Consider the following 20,326-nt stretch of genomic DNA (forward strand, 5'->3'; position numbering starts at 1 on the left):
TCCTCAAAGTTTTCTCTATATATTTTGCTATTTTTTCCCTTGGTGTCACCCCCCTCCTAAATGGTGTCTTCCTGTGCGGTCCACGCCCCCGCCCCCCCCCCCCCCCCTCGCTACGCCTCTGGTTTTATGAATGTGATAAGAGAAAAAATTAAAGATAATCCAAAGAAAAACCAGGTGAACAAAAAATGCCCCATCAATTTATCATTATATTATAGATTTAAAAACGATTTTATGTTAATTAATTAAATTACATTCTTGAGCAAATAATAAGATAATAAGAAAAATATTTTACGGTCCATAAAACACATTTTTAAAATACAACAATAAGGTAATGCATATTTAACAATACAACACTTTGTTGAAGTTATTTTTAACCCTAGAAGACTTTAAACTAAGTAGTATTGCAATAGGCCTAATTGTATCAACACAGGAATGTAGCTTTTTTTAAATATCTAGCTAGACAAGTTGTTAAACTATACAAACTTTAGAAAGAACAATGCCATTTTATTTGAATAAAACTGGATAATCTAGGATTATCTACAAAAGTAAAACAAATTAAATGCTTTGGAAAAATTTGAACTCATTTTGATATAAATAATACAATTGATGGAACCTGCCACTTGGTAAAGAATATAACTTAAAAAATCAAGATTATAGTTCACTTCAGATTTTAAAGGTTTCAACGTTTGTAAAATTGTCACAGGTAAAACCAACACGATAAACACAACACACACAGTAACCAGCATTCTAATCACTTTCATCTTTTTTATTTTGTGCGAATTTTTAAATTGAGTCGACACGTTGTTTATCTTTTTGAACGCTAGCCGAAGTTTAATTATCGTCAACGACGTGCACAGGAACACAGTCGCAAGGGGGATCAAAGCTATAAAGGAAATCCTTAAAAACTCAAAAACTATTCCAATACTGAAAGAGTTGACCATAGATATTATGGATTGATCATTAGAAATAAATTTATTCAGATAGAACACGGTTAGTTTATTGTCAAACGAGTTGATGACTAAAACGTAAACTGTAAGTAAAACGACAAGACACCTAACGCGGGTTGGTGTACTAAGTTTAGATACGCTCAGAGGTAAAGAAACAGCTAAGAGTCTCTCTATGGAAATCAAGGCAACACTGTGGTAGCTCATTGATAAGGATAAATTATAAATGCTGAATAAAATTGTAGGCGCAGCAGAGTCTTCAACTTGATATTCTAGTTTCAGAGTATATCTATAGCAAACATAGTAGTATTCCAAGATGTTGCTGACTGAAAAAACAAGGTCTGAGAGAGAAAGAGAACAAAGAAGGATGTTGGTTGTCGTGTTGAGGCCGTGCCGGCACACAATGAAAACTGTCACACAATTTCCGAACACGCCGAAACTGCCGATGACATAGAAGACAATGGCAATAGGGAAAGAAAACATGAATGGGGTCTCCTTGTGAATCCATCTGCTGCTGCCTTCTGTTGAGTTAGTTGTGCTTTGTAGATCGTAGGCGTCGCGTGCAATATTTCCTGGTGTCTCCATATTGTTAGTGTACAGTACTGTGTAGGAACAAATGTTAAATATTAACTGCAGAAATGTATCCGTGCTGATAATACCGTAATCACTAAAATCATGTGTAAATATATTTGTTGTTTATTTTTACAAGCTTTTATTTAACTCACTTCCTCGTCAGTCGCCAGTCGTCAGTCGTCAGTCTAGACCAAAATGCAGGAGTGAAAATTCGGAAACTTGTACTTGACCGATACGATTCACACTTGGCACGTGGGTCAAGACATGAAGACAATGCAATCTGAAATTAAATTTGACTTAATTGGATGCCTAATTATTTTTTTATGAATTAATTAAAATTTGGACCAAATTAGTAGGCATGTCTAGCCAACCACACCACACGCGTCATCACGTTCAATAGCTGCGCCATCACGGTACGTTCAATAGCTGCGCCATCACGTTCAGAAGCGCGCAATGGTTTTTAGTCATGTAACTCTATTGTAAATAAAACATGTAAAGTACTGAAAAAAAAATCATAAAAAACGTTTTAATAACAAGCTTTTATGTAATAATGCACTAAAAAGTAGAAAATAAATTATAGACTACTATTTAAATTACTATAAAGAAAACCGTGGGTCTCTACTCAAATATTAGTAAAGGTATCCAATCGGTACTAAAGTGACCCACGCTTTTCTTTATAGTAATATAAACAGTAGTCTATAATTTTTTTTCTACTTTTTAGTGCATTATTACATAAAAGCTTGTTATTAAAACGTTTTTTATGATTTTTTTTTTGTTGCTCTGATTTGGTTTTATCAATAGATGAGACGATTATATGTTACTGTATAAAATTCACGTTTTTTTCATACAAATGATAGTTTTAATTTGTAAGTACAATTTTAATATATTTTAATCAGTTAATTTTTAGATATCTGTAAAAGAGATACATATTTACTTAATGAGAATGGCGCTGTTTAAAAAAAAAATATTTCTAATCCATTTTCGCAGTATTTTGTTCCATTGACTCTAAATTTTTTTATACAGACAATAAAATGGGTTTCAACACGATGACGAATTAGTAGAAACAAATGCAAGTAGCACTCGTTAAATTGTTTTGATGACCCTCAGTACACTCAGGGAAATCTAAGAAATCTAATAGACGGACTAAACAGCGTTTTGTTAATAAAATAGCGTTTTTAATTTCTGTTTTGTAAGTAAGTTTGAATATTTTAACAACTAACTATACATCTTGTCTTACAAGCTCTAGTTTTGAATAAAAGAAAAACTTCAATGTCGAAATCTGAACCTTCTTTTAAATAGAACACAGCAAGCAACATTTAGTTATAGGTTAGATAACAAATGATGTCAACTGAATGGCTCAAGATATACGACAAAATTGTAAGTTGCTGTTAAAATCTTAAAATAAATTTTAAAAATATTTTTAAATTTTTGTTTGCAAGATGCAACACAAAACATTGGTTTATTAATAACATTTTCGATTGAATGAGTAGCTTTAATGTTAGTCTTTGTCAAGAGTTGTCTAAGTCTTCCAATAACTTTACAAATTAAAAAACCCATAAAAACGTTATTACTATTGAAAGTGTTCTGTGGTAAAGTTTCTAACAAAAATATTATAACTATTAAACGTCACATTTATTTTTATATCTATTATAATGTCAACGTCTCGCTGTTAATTTTTACAAGCTTGTAGCTGTGAAATGTTTTAATGTCATACGTTACTTTTCTTTCTCAGACAGAAAATTAAAAAACTAAAATGTTCTACCCTCGCATTACAACGTAATCCAAAAACGCAGTTATAAACAACAAAGAAAGAAATGTAATTGTAATTCTATGGGGAAAAATAAAAATACTTTAATAAAGCACATAGAATTGCAACATTTTAACGATTTTTTTCTCTTTGTTATTACAATCAACAAAGATATCTTTTGAATGGATTGTGCAGTGTAATAAAGCAAGGTTATTATCTTCATGATTCATCCCTCTGAAATACCATTGTGATTCAAACAACTGAAATACTGATGAATGTCCATTGGTTAAACCTCTTCTCTCTTTTGTTGAAACTTGAATACAATTTCAGATAACAGTATTAGCTATACAAGAAAGTACCCAACAAGTAGGCCTACAATTAAATAAGTGAAATTATATATATATATATATATATATATATATATATATATATATATATATATATATATATATATATATATATATATGCTAGTTTTATTTTAGAGAGATTTTTGGAACCCTTAGGCATTCTTGAGTTTTAAATAAATATTAAGTTTACATACTGAAACATACACTTGTTTTAGAGTAAGGTTTAATTTTAATTTAAAAAAAACATATTTTTGTTCCTACATGTTGCGCGTTTAAAGCCTACACTAATGGATTTGTTGATGGAATTTGTTTCTTTGGCTGTAAACAAGACCTCATTTTTTAAGTTAAATCAGTTGGCACCAAAAGTTTTACTCACTCAACATTTAGTTTACTATTTGAATGTCGTATTAATGAGTGCGTTGAGTATTTTTGGAATTCTGGGAAATTTCTTCACCATAATGGAGGCGTCACGCCAGGGACTCCGTGACTCCACCAACATTATCGTAGCGTCACTGTCTGTCACGAGTCTAGCCTTCTCTGCCACTGGGATACAATGTAATCTACTTGTAGTCTGTGCTCGGCATTGCTACACGGTCTTTGCCAGCACAATAATCGAATACCTCAGCATCGTTATTGTTCTAAATCGATTTGCAATTGTAGCTAGTTTTAACCAAGTGGCTTTAATAGCTGTGGAGAGAATAATCGTTGTCTGGGGCTGTTCGAGTTGTATCACAGCGACACGGATCAAGATTCTGCTAGTTTTGTCAATATTTTATTCGGTTGTGGTGTGTTTGTTGGAAAACAAATACATTGAAGTTTACTTCTATAAATACATTTTTAATTTTGATGTCACCATAGACTTAAAAATGCTAAGCACCATATCAAGGTGCTTTAATCTAAACCGGTTTATTCTTACATCATCTGTTCCTTTCGTCATCATCATTGTTTGTACGATCATGATTTTGATGAAACATTTTGTATCAATCCGAAAAATTTCTAAAAACAGAACATCGTCTGTATCGAAGAAAATGAAAGATCTGAAAGTGATTCGGATGTTCGTCACCGTCTGCGTTGTCTATGTCGTCATCGTGGTTCCTGCCAAACTCCTGCAAGAGTTTTACATCCTGAACACTAAGACACTGAACCAAATTGACGTCATGCTTTGTGTCATAACGTCCATAGTTTATGAACTTGATGCCTCGGTTAATTTTTTAATCTACCTAACTATGAAGTCTCAATTGAAAAAACGCATCCACATGTAATAAAGCACTTTCTTTTTCTTCTTCTTCGTGATCCTCCTCCAACACAATTAAGTATTCGACGTGTCAACTGGTTATGCGCCATTGAGGCAATTGATTCTGATTTCAGCCTGCTCTTCTTAATTTAAAAAAAAATGGTTTACTGTTAGTTAACGAAACCAGTATTTTCAATGACTGTAAAAAGAAATGAAAGTAAAAATGAGAGAAATAATTAAGAAACAAAAACAATAAAAACTAGAGTTTTAGAAAATTAAGACTTAGAATGAAAGTAAGAGGTCATTCTGTGGGTTTGTCTTTTATGGTGTGCAAAACTTTTTATCCCATCGTCATGAAGCTTTGTGGAACTGTGAAGAATACGTCTGGGAAATTTTCTGAGAAAGAAAGCAATTTAAAGACAATGGGCTGCGTTTGGCGTGCCTATTTGGAGCAGTGGCGTAGCGAGGTCGGGTGTCACCCGGTGCGGTCCGCACCCCCCGCCCCCCCCCCCCCTCGCTACGCCTCTGATTTGGAGTACCCCAGGAATGTTAGAACTCCAAAAAAGGTATTTTTTTCCAAGATCACCACTCAGAAGAGTGCCTGGTACATACAAATGTTTTCCATTAAGTACTCTAACTTATACATACAAAAATAAATTAAAAAAGGCTTATTGATTAAAAATGTGTTTTCCACGTTGTTTTTTTCCGGAGCCAACCCCTCAATAAATCAGTTAAAAAATTATTTAAAAAAACACGGTAAGTCGTCTAAAAATATACGATTGGTAAAGATTTTGATGAAAACCTTTTAAAACCTAGCACCAGCTTTTGTTCTGAGATTGTAACACCAGGCGACTGACACGCTGGTCAAGAATAAAATAGCCTCCTACAAATCTACGTATTAAACAAATGCATAAAAAAGTTTCAGTAACAAGCTTTTATGTCGTAAAAATATTTGCTTTAAAACACTAAGAAGAGAATTATATATATAGATATTTTCAGTGGCAGCATTGGTACTGTCGAATTCACAAATTATGAATTACTGAAAAGTCGAAAATAAAACAACTAAATAGCGGCGGGTCGGCTCGTATATAATATTACAAATAAAAATCTTGTTCGCTTCTTAAATTCTAGAACTCTTTAAGACCGTAACGACGCTCCCAGCGGTCGGTCTGCCGGCCTGCCATACCGTAACGACGCTCCCAGCGTTCGATAAAATTTTCTCTATTTAATTTGTTGATTTTTAGAATCCAAGTTTTAAATCGTAAATTTAGGTCATGATGATGCTAGAGCGGCCATTTTTTGTTGTATATACTTCTTGTAGTTTTCTCGTTAGATCGATTTTGTATTTTATAGATATGTTTATGGAAAACAAGTCGAAAAACGGCATTTTTTAACACTGCGGAATGCCGTTCAGCGGCCGCGATTAAACGTTGACGTCGCCGCATTATAAAATTAACTAAAATTAAAGTATTTGTACAAAGACTAATCCGATCCATGATTTTTTGTAGGAAAATTGACGTCCTTTCGTTTTCTATAAATAAGAACTCATGAAAACGAATTCATATTATTAATTTTTCCGATAGAAGCGTAATTTTAGCCCGAAAAAATCAACTCTTTATTTTTTCTTCTTTAAAACTAAGTAATTATCCTTCTTCAATAAATAAATAATAACTTAAATTGTATATCAGTGTGTATGGCATTCAATTACGATTAATTTTTATCAATAATATGTGAGGTTTAAATCAACGGGTAAAAAGATATGGGTCATTTATGTAAGCCCTGCTGGGGGGGGGGGGATGACTACACTATCTACCCTTCCCTAAGCTTAACTAATAACTGTCCGGTCAGTGCAACCGTGGTAAAACCCACGGCGGTTAAACCCTAACCTTAGTCTAGATAAAATCACAAAAAAAACTTTAACAATTTAATAAAATTTATTTAACTGAAATGGAACCAATAATAAAAAACGTAAACATTAAGTCAAATTCAAAACATCTTAATCCAATACTAAACAAACACTAACAAACAAAACACAACGTTTAATGGAATATTATGTACATTCGATGCCTCTGATAGTCTAGGCTCTGAACACACAGACAATCTTCATATTCCATATTTACAGCAACCTAAAACTCGAGGCAAACTAAAATATACTAAGTACTGTCTCGGACACCCACAACAAAATTACTTGTGACTGAGCCCAACTTAGTCATCGTGGGGAACCCACAATATCAATACACAAGGTTTTAGAAAATACCAAAATACCAAAAAAGAATACATAACGTGTGTAACAGACCTGCCGACTTACACTGTCTCGTTTTAGACGAAAAAGAGAGAAAACGAGAAACATCGGCAGTCGCTTTCATATCAATCACAAATATACAAAATATTTAACAAAACCAATACCTTCACGCACCTCTAAGATCCTATACTTGGATTATTTTTCAAGTCTGTGTTACCTCCGATAAGCTCAATTGGTATTTTACTCTATTATCCATTTTCTAAAATCCTTTCATCCCGTTTTAATTTTGTTGAACGAAATTTTTATATAGGCCTATGGGTATATGTAAGTAATTAAGTAAAGCTCCCCTACCAAACCTGAAGGTCTTTGTGGCAAGTGAAGTAGAGTTCACCTCTTTCTGTGACCTCAGCATATGAACAGATAGTGTGGTCAGAACTATGCCCAGCGGCTTTTACTTTTCCTAACGTGAGTCAGGTACCCATCAGAGCTGGGTTGACTCAGAAACGTCCAACAGGCTCGACCCAATGATTTGACCTGGAGACTACCCCGTAAACAGTCGTAAGCTCCACCACCTGACTACGCCGTCACTCTTTATATTTAATTCTTCCTAAATAAATTATAAATTTAATTATTAGTCTGTTTATATATTATTGGCCTGTTAATTCAGATCTACCCAGCGTAGCAGTCAGCATTGATCGAAATAAAAGAGTATCTTTATTTTGATAAACCTGAAGCTAAGCAAACCTTTCATGTCATTAGTATTTAAAATTTATTGTTAAATGTACTGACATTAAAAGTTGGGTTATGATTAAACAATGAAAAACCTGTTCTTGTAACATCGTTAAACACAACAAGAGACGCTGATGATGAAGCAACTTTATTCAATTGCTAATTGAATTTAGTGAATAAAAGTAGAAGAAATTATTGTGTGCTGAGTGACAAATATTTTTGATTTTAAATAAGTAATTCAATTTTAAAACGTCCAAAAAATGTAAAATTACAATTTTAATCGGTGTAGAATATAGACTTTAGATGTTTCAACACAAATGTAGTTAATGATGATTCTATCTTTATGTAGACGGCATTTCACAATTCATTGCTGTTGAAAAAAAGTAATTAAATCATTAAAAAAACAACACTGTAGGTTTTAATAGTTATGTCTATAATTAAAAGACTTAATTTGCTGTTTCTTATGTTTCGAATCAACTCCATTAATTTAATCATCACCACAGCAAAGATTTCTTCTTAGATTATCGACATATTTACAATATAATTTCTAATCCGCTACATGAGAGTGTACTACCGTTTTTTTTTTATTAATATTGATTTGTTTTCACTCTCACCCATGGTTTATATTGTCGAACTACGTTTTCAATAATATATAGAATTGAACATATATTGAAATATTTATTATAATGTTATATGCTTTTTATTCATGAATTTAATAAAATTACGGAATTCATGTCTATTACCCACCATTCACACACCATGTTCGTCTAAATATTTTAGGCAAATAAAGTACTGATAATTTATGACCTTATTTTTTGTAACGTTAATACTATGCTTAGTAACATACAGATTCACAAAGTACAATAACCATTAATTTTAAGTCAAAACATTTGCACGAGAAGTATACGATTGTGTACGCAAGAAAATGTGCACATCACACAATACTTTAATTGAAACACTTGAACTCAGTAACGTGACTAGGTGAGGGGTGAGGTACGCACCCGGATTACATAATTTAAGGGGCAACACAAAATTCGAAAAATGATAAAATTTCAATAACAAAAATGTTTTATCTAGTTAAATCTGTAAAAAAGCATTGAGAGACGGGAATCACCAAACAGAATATGCAACATTACTGGAGGAAAGTGTGTGTGTGTGTGGGGGGGGGGGGGAGGGGTCGATAGCTTTAATTACCGCACGGGAAACACCTAACCTAATGACGGTGTGCTTACACTTAAATGTACGGTTACTGCCCACACTGTGATGGTGGTGTAAGGCAGCAGGCTAGTGAGTTGTCATTAAATAATAATCAGTATATTAGTATCATTTATAAAATATAATGCCATGTTCAATTTTCTTCCTCAGCTTTTATAAGACGTTTTTATTATATTGGAAAAAAATGGTTTATAACCTTGGTTGTATAAACCACTATAAACCACTGCACAACCTTTTCTAACCAGTCTGTGCGTAAGGCTATAGAGTATATAACGGCTTATAAAATGACAGTGTGGTCATTTCTATACACAGCCGATTGTACTTTTTCTAACGTGAAGAATTTAGCCATCAGATATGGGGGCCTCACGGATTCGATCGCGGGATTCGATCTCGACTCTCGGATTAGTATTTTGTGCTCTACAGTCCGACCCAGATGTCTGATATATGATTTAAAAAGAAAAAAATAAATGGTCACAATAGCATTAGAGTCGAAATACTTCCAGTACAACTTGCAAGAACACAACCGATTGGAAGGGCAAATCAAACTGAACGTATTGATACATAGCACATAGCGATTGTCGAAGAAATAAAACAGTTAAGGTTTTGGTATGTGGATATTTTACTTAAACTTACTTGCAAGAAGAGTGCCACGTTTTAAACTTTCCTACAACGTTTTCCTATAACATATTAAAGGTAATTATTTTAATGCAAATTTTTGTTAAAAATCATAGATTTGATATATATTTTAGTAGTTTTAACGTAGTTAATTATATAATTAAAATGCAATTAATTAATTACTTGTCGCTTTAATGGTAGTAGCAGGTGGAGTTGTTGTATCTTGGGTGGTTGTCTCTTGGGTGGTTGTCTCTTGGGTGGTTGTCTCTTTGGTGGTTGTCTCTTTGGTGGTTGTCTCTTTGGTGGTTGTCTCTTGGGTTGTTGTCTCTTGGGTGGTTGTCTCTTGGGTGGTTGTCTCGTGGGTGGTTGTCGTTGGTTCAGCTAAAGAGTGAGATTTTAAAATTATACTGATCTCACTGTAAAATGAAATAGTACACTAAAACACTTGCAACCATAAATTTCTTGTTCTCAGCCTTCTGATAATGTTTATATTTTTTAATAATTTGATCAAAATTAATATAAGCGTTGGACTACATGCTGAACACTAACAACAACATGGTGATGAGTATGCGTATTTTCTATCATGGTAAGTAATTTATCTTTTATATTTCCATAAAATAAAGCGGGAGTTATATCCCTTAAACTTTCTCGTATATTCTTATATAATAGTAAGGGTGCAAAAGATTTTTTTTCCAAAATATAATAGTATAGAGTAGGAAAGATAACTAAGCACCAAAAGGAACGCAAAACAATGAGTGCATAATTGAGAGGAAAATCATTGAGGAATCCAGTTGCAACACCTGCTAAGAAGCTGAAGACTGATTCTGAAAAAAATACACTTTTTAAAAATCATCACTAAATGTTTAGCTACAGATTCTGGATTTAGCTATTTTAACAGAATGCCTTTAAGTAAGTCATTTTGGAACAAACAAAATTAAATTAAAGAAAATTTCAGCCTTTGATAATGAAGGACGAAGTTTTTACTTAGCAGGTTTTGAAAGTGTTTCAAGTACTTAGCAGGTTTTGACAATTGTTAAAATACTTAGCAGGTTTCGACAGTGGTTTAAATACTTAGCAGGTTAGGGAAATAGTTTATTGGCAATTGAATATTAGCTTTAATGCTTAGTTTTGACAGACAATGCGGAGAGTTCAATCCTTGCAAGTGGGTCGTATTTTTAACGTATTTTTAAGTAAAACATCGCTTACGTGGTCGTTATTTAGACGACGGAAATAGAGTAAAGTACCTCTCCCGTTTATTGGATGACAATCAAAGTAATCCAAGTATAAGATCTTATACTTATATATGAAATGTCGTCTACCTAACTAAAAAGTAGTCAGGTTATTGTGTTAACACGGAAGTAAAGTAAGTACCAATTACAGTTACTAGAAATCGCTCAAATGTTGATACAGAACTACGATTTCGATATAATACTTATATACACAATTTCGCCAACCTAACTGAAACGGTAGGTCTACTCAAGCTATCGTGTTCAAAGACACGGACAAAATAACAAAATAAAGTTTTTTCCGTACCGGAAGGCTGTATGTAAATCGTCACAATTTATCACAATCTCGATTTTGATTTTTTTTCCATGATTACAAAACATTCTTTATATTTCGTATACTATAAAGTAAAGAGATATTAACGGCAAAAATTGACAAAATTTCATGTTATTTTTGGGCACGATTAATATACTTCCTCTATGCTCTATGTAGGCTACGGGAAATTGAAAATGTTTGTACTTTCTTTAGTGCTCTAAAATTAACATTACTTTAATATTTTGAAAAAAAAATGTAAGTTCTTAATTTGCCAAAGAATTCTTACGTATTTTGCATCGGACCATTGCTTCTGTATTCTGCGTAGAGTTTATGTCGATCGCATTTCCTTGTAAAATCCGTGTTGTGCATGAGCCACTGTTGTATGAATACCCAAGGCATTTGGGGTTGTTTGAACAGCTCTGAAAACATCCCTAAGTCGACAAAGAGGAAATACAAATATGAAATCAGCTGTAACAAACTGCTTCATATAGCAATAAGAGCGAATAGGCAAACTGAAACCTTAATCCAATGTCTGTCATGAGTGTTCAGCTACTTTTATCTATTAAAAATACTTAAACTATTGTAATAATCCATAATTCTTTTTTATAAATAGTTAATTTACGTGTTTTATTTTTGTCCCTTCTGTTTCTGTGAGTTTTGTGTTTACTTATACATTTACATACTTGGTGACTAAATGTTTTAGTACCCTCGTATGATATTGAAGCTAATTAGTGTAAATGCTTATGATTTTCAAACTATATGGGATAATCCTAAAGTAAATGTATTGACCGTTATTCTGGCACTAATCGCAATATATATTTTAGCACGGCAGAGAATAATTAGGCGCTGGATGAAGACTTCGAATAAATTCAAAGCTTATTGTTCAAGGCATTTAAAGACATTACTTTCACTCAACTGAATAAACCGGGAGTGATCTCCCATAAACTTTCTCGAATATTGTTATATAACACTACGAGGTAGGCAACTCGGGATAATAACAATGCGTGTATAATAGTGCTGAATATTAGTACTTTATAAAAACATGTATTTTTTGAAGAATCGGAAATAGCTTAAAGTAATACTTCTGGTCACCGGAAATTATTCAAAATTTAATAGAAGGCAGAGAATTAGATCTTTTACTGGAAATCGCTGTTAAGTTGATACAGAACTACAACTTTGATATAATACTTATTTATGAAATTTCAGCAACCTAGCTGTAAGGGTGCTCAGGTTATCGTGTTCACAGACATAAACTCACACACAGACACACATACACACACAGACATACGGAAAACATTGCAAAACTAAGGTGTAAAGCAACAAGATATTTGACAATCTCGATTTTGATTTTTTGAATTACTACAATACTTTATCTATACTTCGGTTACGAGAAATTAAAAAAGTATACATAAATAAAAGTAACATAAAATAAACCGGGAGTGATCTCCCCTAAACTTTCTCTAATATTCTAATATAACACTACGAGGGATGGCAACTCAGGACATTGACATGATTTTTAAAAATACTTTAAATACTTAAACTTTTTAAAATAGAATACAATCTCGTGGAAAAAGAATTGCATACCAAGTGAACGCCCAATAAAATGTGCATAATAGTGCGCAATATTATTAGTAATTTATAAATTTACATTACTTTTTTGAGAAATCGGAAATTGCGTAAATTACTACTTCCGGTCAACGGAAATTACTCAAAATTTGTCAGATGTTGGAGAATTAGATCTTTTACTTACATGTGAAATTTCATTTAACTATTTGAAATATTACTCAAGTTATAGGCTTTTGAAAAATTCAAAGTAGAAAAAGTACCACTTCCGGTTATCGGAAATCGCTCAAAAGTTGATATGGATCTACGATTTGGATAAAATACCTATATATGAAATGTCAGCAACTTAGCTGTAACGGTACTCAAGTTATCGTGTTTACATACACACACACACATACACACTCACACACACAGACATACGGACAAGATTGCAAAACTATGTTTTTCCGACTCAGGAAGGTGTAAAACGTCGAGATTTGCAAATATCTCGATTTTTTTTTTTGCACGATTACAAGACTTTCTCTATACTTTGTATACACAAGAAAGTAAAAAGCAAACACAATCTCTTGTACTAAAATTGAATTTTACTCCAAATCAATAAAGTAGGCCTGTATTGTGCAATTAGTAGCCTAAACGACAATAACTTACTGGAAAAATAATTAATGGACAAGACTTACGGCGTGATTAGTACTTAATGGGCTTGCTGCTTTGAAGGAAAGATATGCTGAACAGTGTGCTAGGAAAAAAATGTATATACAAATATAAAGTTATCTAAACACATTCGTTCATGTTATAAATGGCTATCGATAGGCTAGTCGGCACAGAGGCAAAGTCAAGGAGTAAGCCACGGACTACGATACAAAGGCACTGGCATCAGCTCACCACACCGTTCACCACAAAACAGGCGGAAAAATAATCATAGACTTAGGTGTAGGTGCTGGCGTAGGCAGAGGCGTAGCGAGGTGGGCGGGTGGGGGGTGCGACCGCACCGGGTGACATCATCTAGGGGGGTGACACCAAGGCAAAAAATAGCAAAATATATAGAGAAAAATTTGAGGGGGGGTCAAATCGAAAGTTTGCAAGTTTGTCCCCGTGAAGGGTCGCTACGCCTCTGGTGAGTGACACCAGTAAGTGTCCGCACCGGGTGACACCCGACCTCGCTACGCCACTGGGCTTAGGTATAGTCGTAGGTGTAATTGAGGCATAAATGTAGACGCATGTTTGCGTAGGTTTCGAAGAGGCGAAGTTGTTGGCGTAGGTTTAGAAGAGGCGTAGATGTTGGCGTAGGCATAGAGGAGGCAGGGATGTTGGCGTAGGTATAGATGAGGCGTAGATGTTGGCGTAGGTTTAGAAGAGGTTTATATGTCCAATGTTGGCGTAGGCATAGGCATAGATGTAAGAAGAGGTGACGACGCAGATGTTGACATAGATATAAGCGTAAGTGTTGGCGGAGGCATAGACTTAGGTAGAAGCATTTTTAATAGTATCATTTCGAATAATTTTTTTTAAAGCTTATAAATTATATTCATACATTTAATAAAATAATTTATTAGATAACACTTTAGATAAAGAGGTAATTGCGTTTTACATACACATATCATTAGAACAAATCACAGTCCCCGAAGACCATTTATCTGCAGATGTATCAATTGGTACTGCCAGTACTGTGATTGTACAGTTACCGTTGTAGCTATAGTGATAGCATTTGGCTGCTTCTACACATGCCGAGAAACAATCCTAAAATATTGTATAAATAAAAGCGTTTATCAATAATAATTAAAAATAAGATATATTAGAACCTATATATATATATATATATATATATATATATATATATATATATATATATATATATATATATATATATATATATATATGTTGTAAAACAAATTTCATTTTTCAAAGTTATGGTAATAATTTAAAAATGTATCACATTTCACAAAATCTCTAATTATTTACACTTAGTTCTTTAGCACTCTTTACATCCCTTAATAAATTAGGGAAAAACAGTTACTTCCCTTTATAAAAACATTACATTGGGAGGAAAAAATGTACCTTTTATTACATTGTTTTGGTGTTGAAAAAAAACCACATAATTAGCGTTGATTGATTAAGTGAAATATGGTAGGTATTGTAAATACTGTCTTTTACTTATTTTGTACACCGAACGTACTGTTTTCTTATTATTATTTTTAATCAAAGACAGTTGAAGTAACATTCGGGAACGGAATTCCCGCAAGTTATTGTGCTTTTTTCTTTTGCGCACAATAGGGAATTCGTTTTTGTCTGTGTAGTAAACAGGAAAAACGTCGATCGTCTTTTTTTTTACCTTACCACCGTGCGCACCTTTTGTAAGCAGACGTTTTGACAGTACATTTAGCAGAGTAAAGTTTTCACGCTTGTAAAGGCAAGATCGAAAAAAATTCTTTTTAGGAGCTATTTTTATGTTTTATAGCTTCAATGTTTTCATTACATGACGTTCTCAAAAATTAATAACAGTTAAGACGCCAGCTCCTAAATTTCCTCTAATACGTCTTTCCGTTTGCAAATAAGCTTAGAGTATTGTAACTGTTTACTAAATTGAAACATGCGCGTCCTTCGGCGCCCCGGCAGGATTCGATTTGGCCCCCTGGGCTTTCCTAAGAGCGCTATGGTGCATAATTTCGATTTGAACAGTGCGATAGACTATGGATAAGAAAGGTTACTATAGTCTTTAAGTGATTCAAATCCGCGCTTCCTCCGGCGCCACAACAGGGTGCTATTTGGCGCACCGGCTTTCCCGTGTTCGCTAAGACGCCTACGTTCGTTTAAAGTGAGTGCAAAAGACTATGAATAAATTGGGGTACTATAGTCGTTTACTAAGCTGAAACAGGCGGTTCCGCCGGCGCCCCAGCATGGCGCGATTTGGCGCCCTGGTCTAGACTGTGAGCACTTTGCGTTTATGTTTGCGTTTGTATTTTCTTTGTGTAAATTATAAATCTGTAAGAACAAAGAAATGTGTATTCATAATAGTATGTAATAGTATGTAAGCAACCAGATTCAGCCCCCCCCCCCCGGAATTTTAGTCCGCCCCCGAAAATTTCAAGTGCCCCCCCCCCACCCGGAGAAAAAAAGTATGGAAGAAACACTGTATGTAAGTACATTATTACGTTAGCTACTTTATCAGCGGAGTCAATGGAGTTAGTAGGTCAGGGTAGAGAATCGACGTCTAAGATTAGCCTTCTACACTGTGTTAACTGGCCTTGGGCAAGTTGAGTTCTGTAACAGTTAGGTTTTCTTTGGTGACGTAATTATACATTCAAACTAACGCTATTCTTTTCTTAGTTATATTTCAGTTTGTTTTATTTAATCAATTCAAGTTGCTTTTTTTTCAGCCCCTACGTAACTTATAGTTATTAGATTTAATCTATCCAAGAAAAAATATCAGTTAAGTTGTGGTTAGTTTAATTAAACTAGAAGAGAGATACTTACCTTTTGCGAACCAACAGTAACGGTATAAGATGTAAATGGGTTGAAACCGTAAGCGACACAACCGTCTGAAACACAACGAAATACTAGTCCTCGCCTAAAATATTCCTAAACATATCTAAACAATTTTCACCTAAACTCGGTCGAAAGTTTTTGACGATTATTACCCCCCCCCTAACTCTTTTCCACTAGTTACAAAACTATACAACTCCCCTGATATGACATCAGCCCACAACCCATACCAACATTTTCTGAACTTCCATTTCTTTTCTAACTTATAACTTTTGTTTTAGCTTAATAAGGAACTTTTATTTGCCCTATGTAACGACGGTCCTAAAGAATAAAATATCCGGGGTGTGTCCCCACTAATGCTAAGAACGGGTCATAAATATAGACGTCTCTCTCTCTCTCTCTCTCTCTCTCTCTCTCTCTCTTTATATATATATATATATATATATATATATATATATATATATATATATATATATATATAAATATATATATATTTGTTTGGAAATTTCTTTTTGCACATCTATGTTACCCACCTTGAGCATGGCATGTACTGAAAAATAACATCATAACAATGATTTGGGTAACTGCGACTGTGGCCATGTTTGAAGAGTCTGGATGTTTTTTTCTTTCTGCAGGTTTTAATAGATTAATGTAAAATAACGTTTAATCTAAAAAAAATTCAAATACACACACACACACACACACACACACATATATATATATATATATATATATATATATATATATATATATATATATATATATATATATATATATAAATATATATATATATATATATATATATATATATATATATACATATACACTACACGACGTAGTTTATAGTTCAGAAATGCTCTGTCGACTGGGCTGCACAAAACATACCAATATCCCATTATGCCAACCTTATCATTTATAGTCGTTTATCCAAAAATGAATTTCTGTTCCTAGACCCATACTCCCGCCCAGTTCTTATGGGATATTTATGTATGACGTCCATGTGGGATGGTAGAGGGGAGGGGGGGGGGGGGGTGCCATAGTGAACTCGAGCTTTGTCGACGCTTGCAGAAGGGGGGTTCGCAGAAACCTCTCAAGAAATATTTCCAACAACTACCCAAAGTTTCACGGCGATGTAATGAAAGGTGTAGTAATGCATAAAAGACTGACAAAAGAAACACACACACATACATTGCTTTATTTATATATATATATATACGAGAAAAATGGCCCGTTGAGGAAGGATACAACGGGCGCTAGGCTGATAGAACTGTCTCTTTTCTGTAAACTAAAACCACCCCACCCCCCCACACACACCACCCCCCACCCCCACCCCCCCCCCCACCCCCCCAAAAAAACATGTCTACCGTCCCATTCAACGAAATATAATTATATACTTTTTCCAGTGTCCGCCCCCTCCCCGAAAATTCTACCCCCGCCCCCGAAAATTCAAAGTACCCCCACCCCTCTCCGGGGAGGAAAAAGTCTGAAAGAAACACTGGTGTCGCGCTTAGCCACTACCCGAAGAATTGCATTAAAGAAATTGCAAGAAAACCCCTTTTTAGATTAGACACATTAATTAGGCGGTAATTTTATTATAGAGTATCGATGAGGAAATTTCTTTTGAGTTGGGGCGGGGGGATGGGCTCAGACGTTCTTACTCGGGGGTGGGGCTTCGCCCCTACCCGAAGAATGGTATGAAAGAATTGTATGAAAGAAACTCTTCACGCAAACCACTTAGATTAGACAAAATTTCCTTTTTATTCAATGTTTACTCGAGAATCAATGACGTCATATTACTGTGTGCACTCTCCGGCTTGAGATTATTTTCTACTCTATGCTAAATGTGACGACGTCATACTTCGTTTTTACGAATTACTATGCATGTTTTTAATTTCCTTGTGTTTTCTCTAGAGCGTTCTTGTCAGATAGACAGACAGAGCGTTCTTGTCAGATACATACACAGACAGCGAAACTATTAGTATTATATATATATATATATATATATATATATATATATATATATATATATATATATATATATATATATATATATATATATATATATATATATATATATATATATATATATATTACATGCAAACAATTTCAATTAATGTTTAGTTTGTAATTATGAAAACAAAACTACCAGCTCTAGAGTAAATGTTTACTAACTAACTTTAACTTAGACTTGTAGTCGAGAAAATGTATATCTTGTACAAACAAAACGGACTTACCAAAAAGAAAGGAATGAATCAAACTATTGCAGACGGTAAGGCCAGAAGTTATAATACAGAATACTTCATAAGTTGGGAACAACGAAGAAGACAATTAAAACTGTTCCAAAAATAAAACACTTAAAAAAAATAATCCAGAGGTATGTATGATTCTTCAAAAAATATTGTGAAGGACACCCTTTCAGATTTTATAGAAAGTAAACATGACAAAGTATTACAGATATCCAATAACATACACATAATGCTTGTATCTGCTAATGAATTATATTTTTCTGTAAGTTTTATATGTAGTAAGTTTACGTATCATAAGAAAACTGTACGCGCCTATGATAATATTCCGAAAAAAAAAACCACCAGTCGTAAACAGCATTCATCATAATGACATAACGACAGCGGCTAGCCACACCAGACAGCCCGCTCTGTATTACAACTTCTACAACAAATGGGGGGGGGGGGCAGCCATTTAGGGCCTATGAATGACATCGTTTCAGGCCTCGCTATTAAGAAATTCCGATTTACGAAATGGCTTTTAAAAAATAATTTATTATATTTTTAAAAATTATTTAATAAGCAATGTATTATTTTCTTCTTTTTAGTGCATTTGTAAAAGCTTGTAATTATAAACGTTTTTATGTATTTATTATTCTTTCACTGAGACCACACTTAGTAAAAGCTTTTGAATAGAACGAAGAACATCATCGTGTTGTCCCAAAGTGGCGTCGCACTGCTGGGGTGAAGGTAAGTGTAAAATTCTTTGACGTCAATAATTTAAATAAACGGTTAGACGGCTAGACGGAGTTGCATATTTTGTTCAGATGGACGGATAGATAGATTGACGTAATGATGGAAAGGAGGATGGATGGATGGATGGATGGATGGATGGATGGATGGATGGATGGATGGATGGATGGATGGATGGATGGATGGATGGATGGATGGATGGATGGATGGATGGATGGATGGATGGATGGATGGATGGATGGATGGATGGATGGATGGATGGATGGATGGATGGATGGATGGATGGATGGATGGATGGATGGATGGATGGATGGATGGATGGATGGATGGATGGATGGATGGATGGATGGATGGATGGATGGATGGATGGATGGATGGATGGATGGATGGATGGATGGATGGATGGATGGATGGATGGATGGATGGATGGATGGATGGATGGATGGATGGATGGATGGATGGATGGATGGATGGATGGATGGATGGATGGATGGATGGATGGATGGATGGATGGATGGATGGATGGATGGATGGATGGATGGATGGATGGATGGATGGATGGATGGATGGATGGATGGATGGATGGATGGATGGATGGATGGATGGATGGATGGATGGATGGATGGATGGATGGATGGATGGATGGATGGATGGATGGATGGATGGATGGATGGATGGATGGATGGATGGATGGATGGATGGATGGATGGATGGATGGATGGATGGATGGATGGATGGATGGATGGATGGATGGATGGATGGATGGATGGATGGATGGATGGATGGATGGATGGATGGATGGATGGATGGATGGATGGATGGATGGATGGATGGATGGATGGATGGATGGATGGATGGATGGATGGATGGATGGATGGATGGATGGATGGATGGATGGATGGATGGATGGATGGATGGATGGATGGATGGATGGATGGATGGATGGATGGATGGATGGATGGATGGATGGATGGATGGATGGATGGATGGATGGATGGATGGATGGATGGATGGATGGATGGTTTTAGCTCTACTTCTCCTGCCCCATGGATTGTCAAGCTCGACAGATACAGACATTTTTAAAAACTAAAACAAGGTGTGTCAATTTTTTTAAAAATTGGTT

The 20,326-nt window shown here is 34.6% G+C and overlaps 1 protein-coding gene across 1 annotated transcript; it reads right to left on the minus strand.

Annotated features, from left to right (window-relative positions):
* Positions 1 to 7,964: 7,964 nt before the first annotated feature.
* Positions 7,965 to 18,531, minus strand: LOC131956467 (uncharacterized). The gene is made up of 9 exons (XM_059320918.1): positions 18,463 to 18,531; positions 16,762 to 16,857; positions 16,220 to 16,284; positions 14,341 to 14,485; positions 13,426 to 13,484; positions 11,472 to 11,616; positions 9,830 to 10,027; positions 9,665 to 9,708; positions 7,965 to 8,186 (listed from the first exon to the last, which is right to left on the minus strand). Exons 2-8 carry the CDS (start codon positions 16,826 to 16,828, stop codon positions 9,686 to 9,688), a joined length of 702 nt encoding a protein of 233 aa, XP_059176901.1. The 5' UTR covers positions 16,829 to 16,857; positions 18,463 to 18,531; the 3' UTR covers positions 7,965 to 8,186; positions 9,665 to 9,685.
* Between the last annotated feature and the right edge of the window lie 1,795 nt (positions 18,532 to 20,326).

Source organism: Physella acuta, unplaced genomic scaffold (genome assembly GCF_028476545.2).
Source record: "Physella acuta isolate Inbredline_101_S28 unplaced genomic scaffold, ASM2847654v3 ptg001151l, whole genome shotgun sequence".
Classification (NCBI taxonomy): domain Eukaryota; kingdom Metazoa; phylum Mollusca; class Gastropoda; family Physidae; genus Physella; species Physella acuta.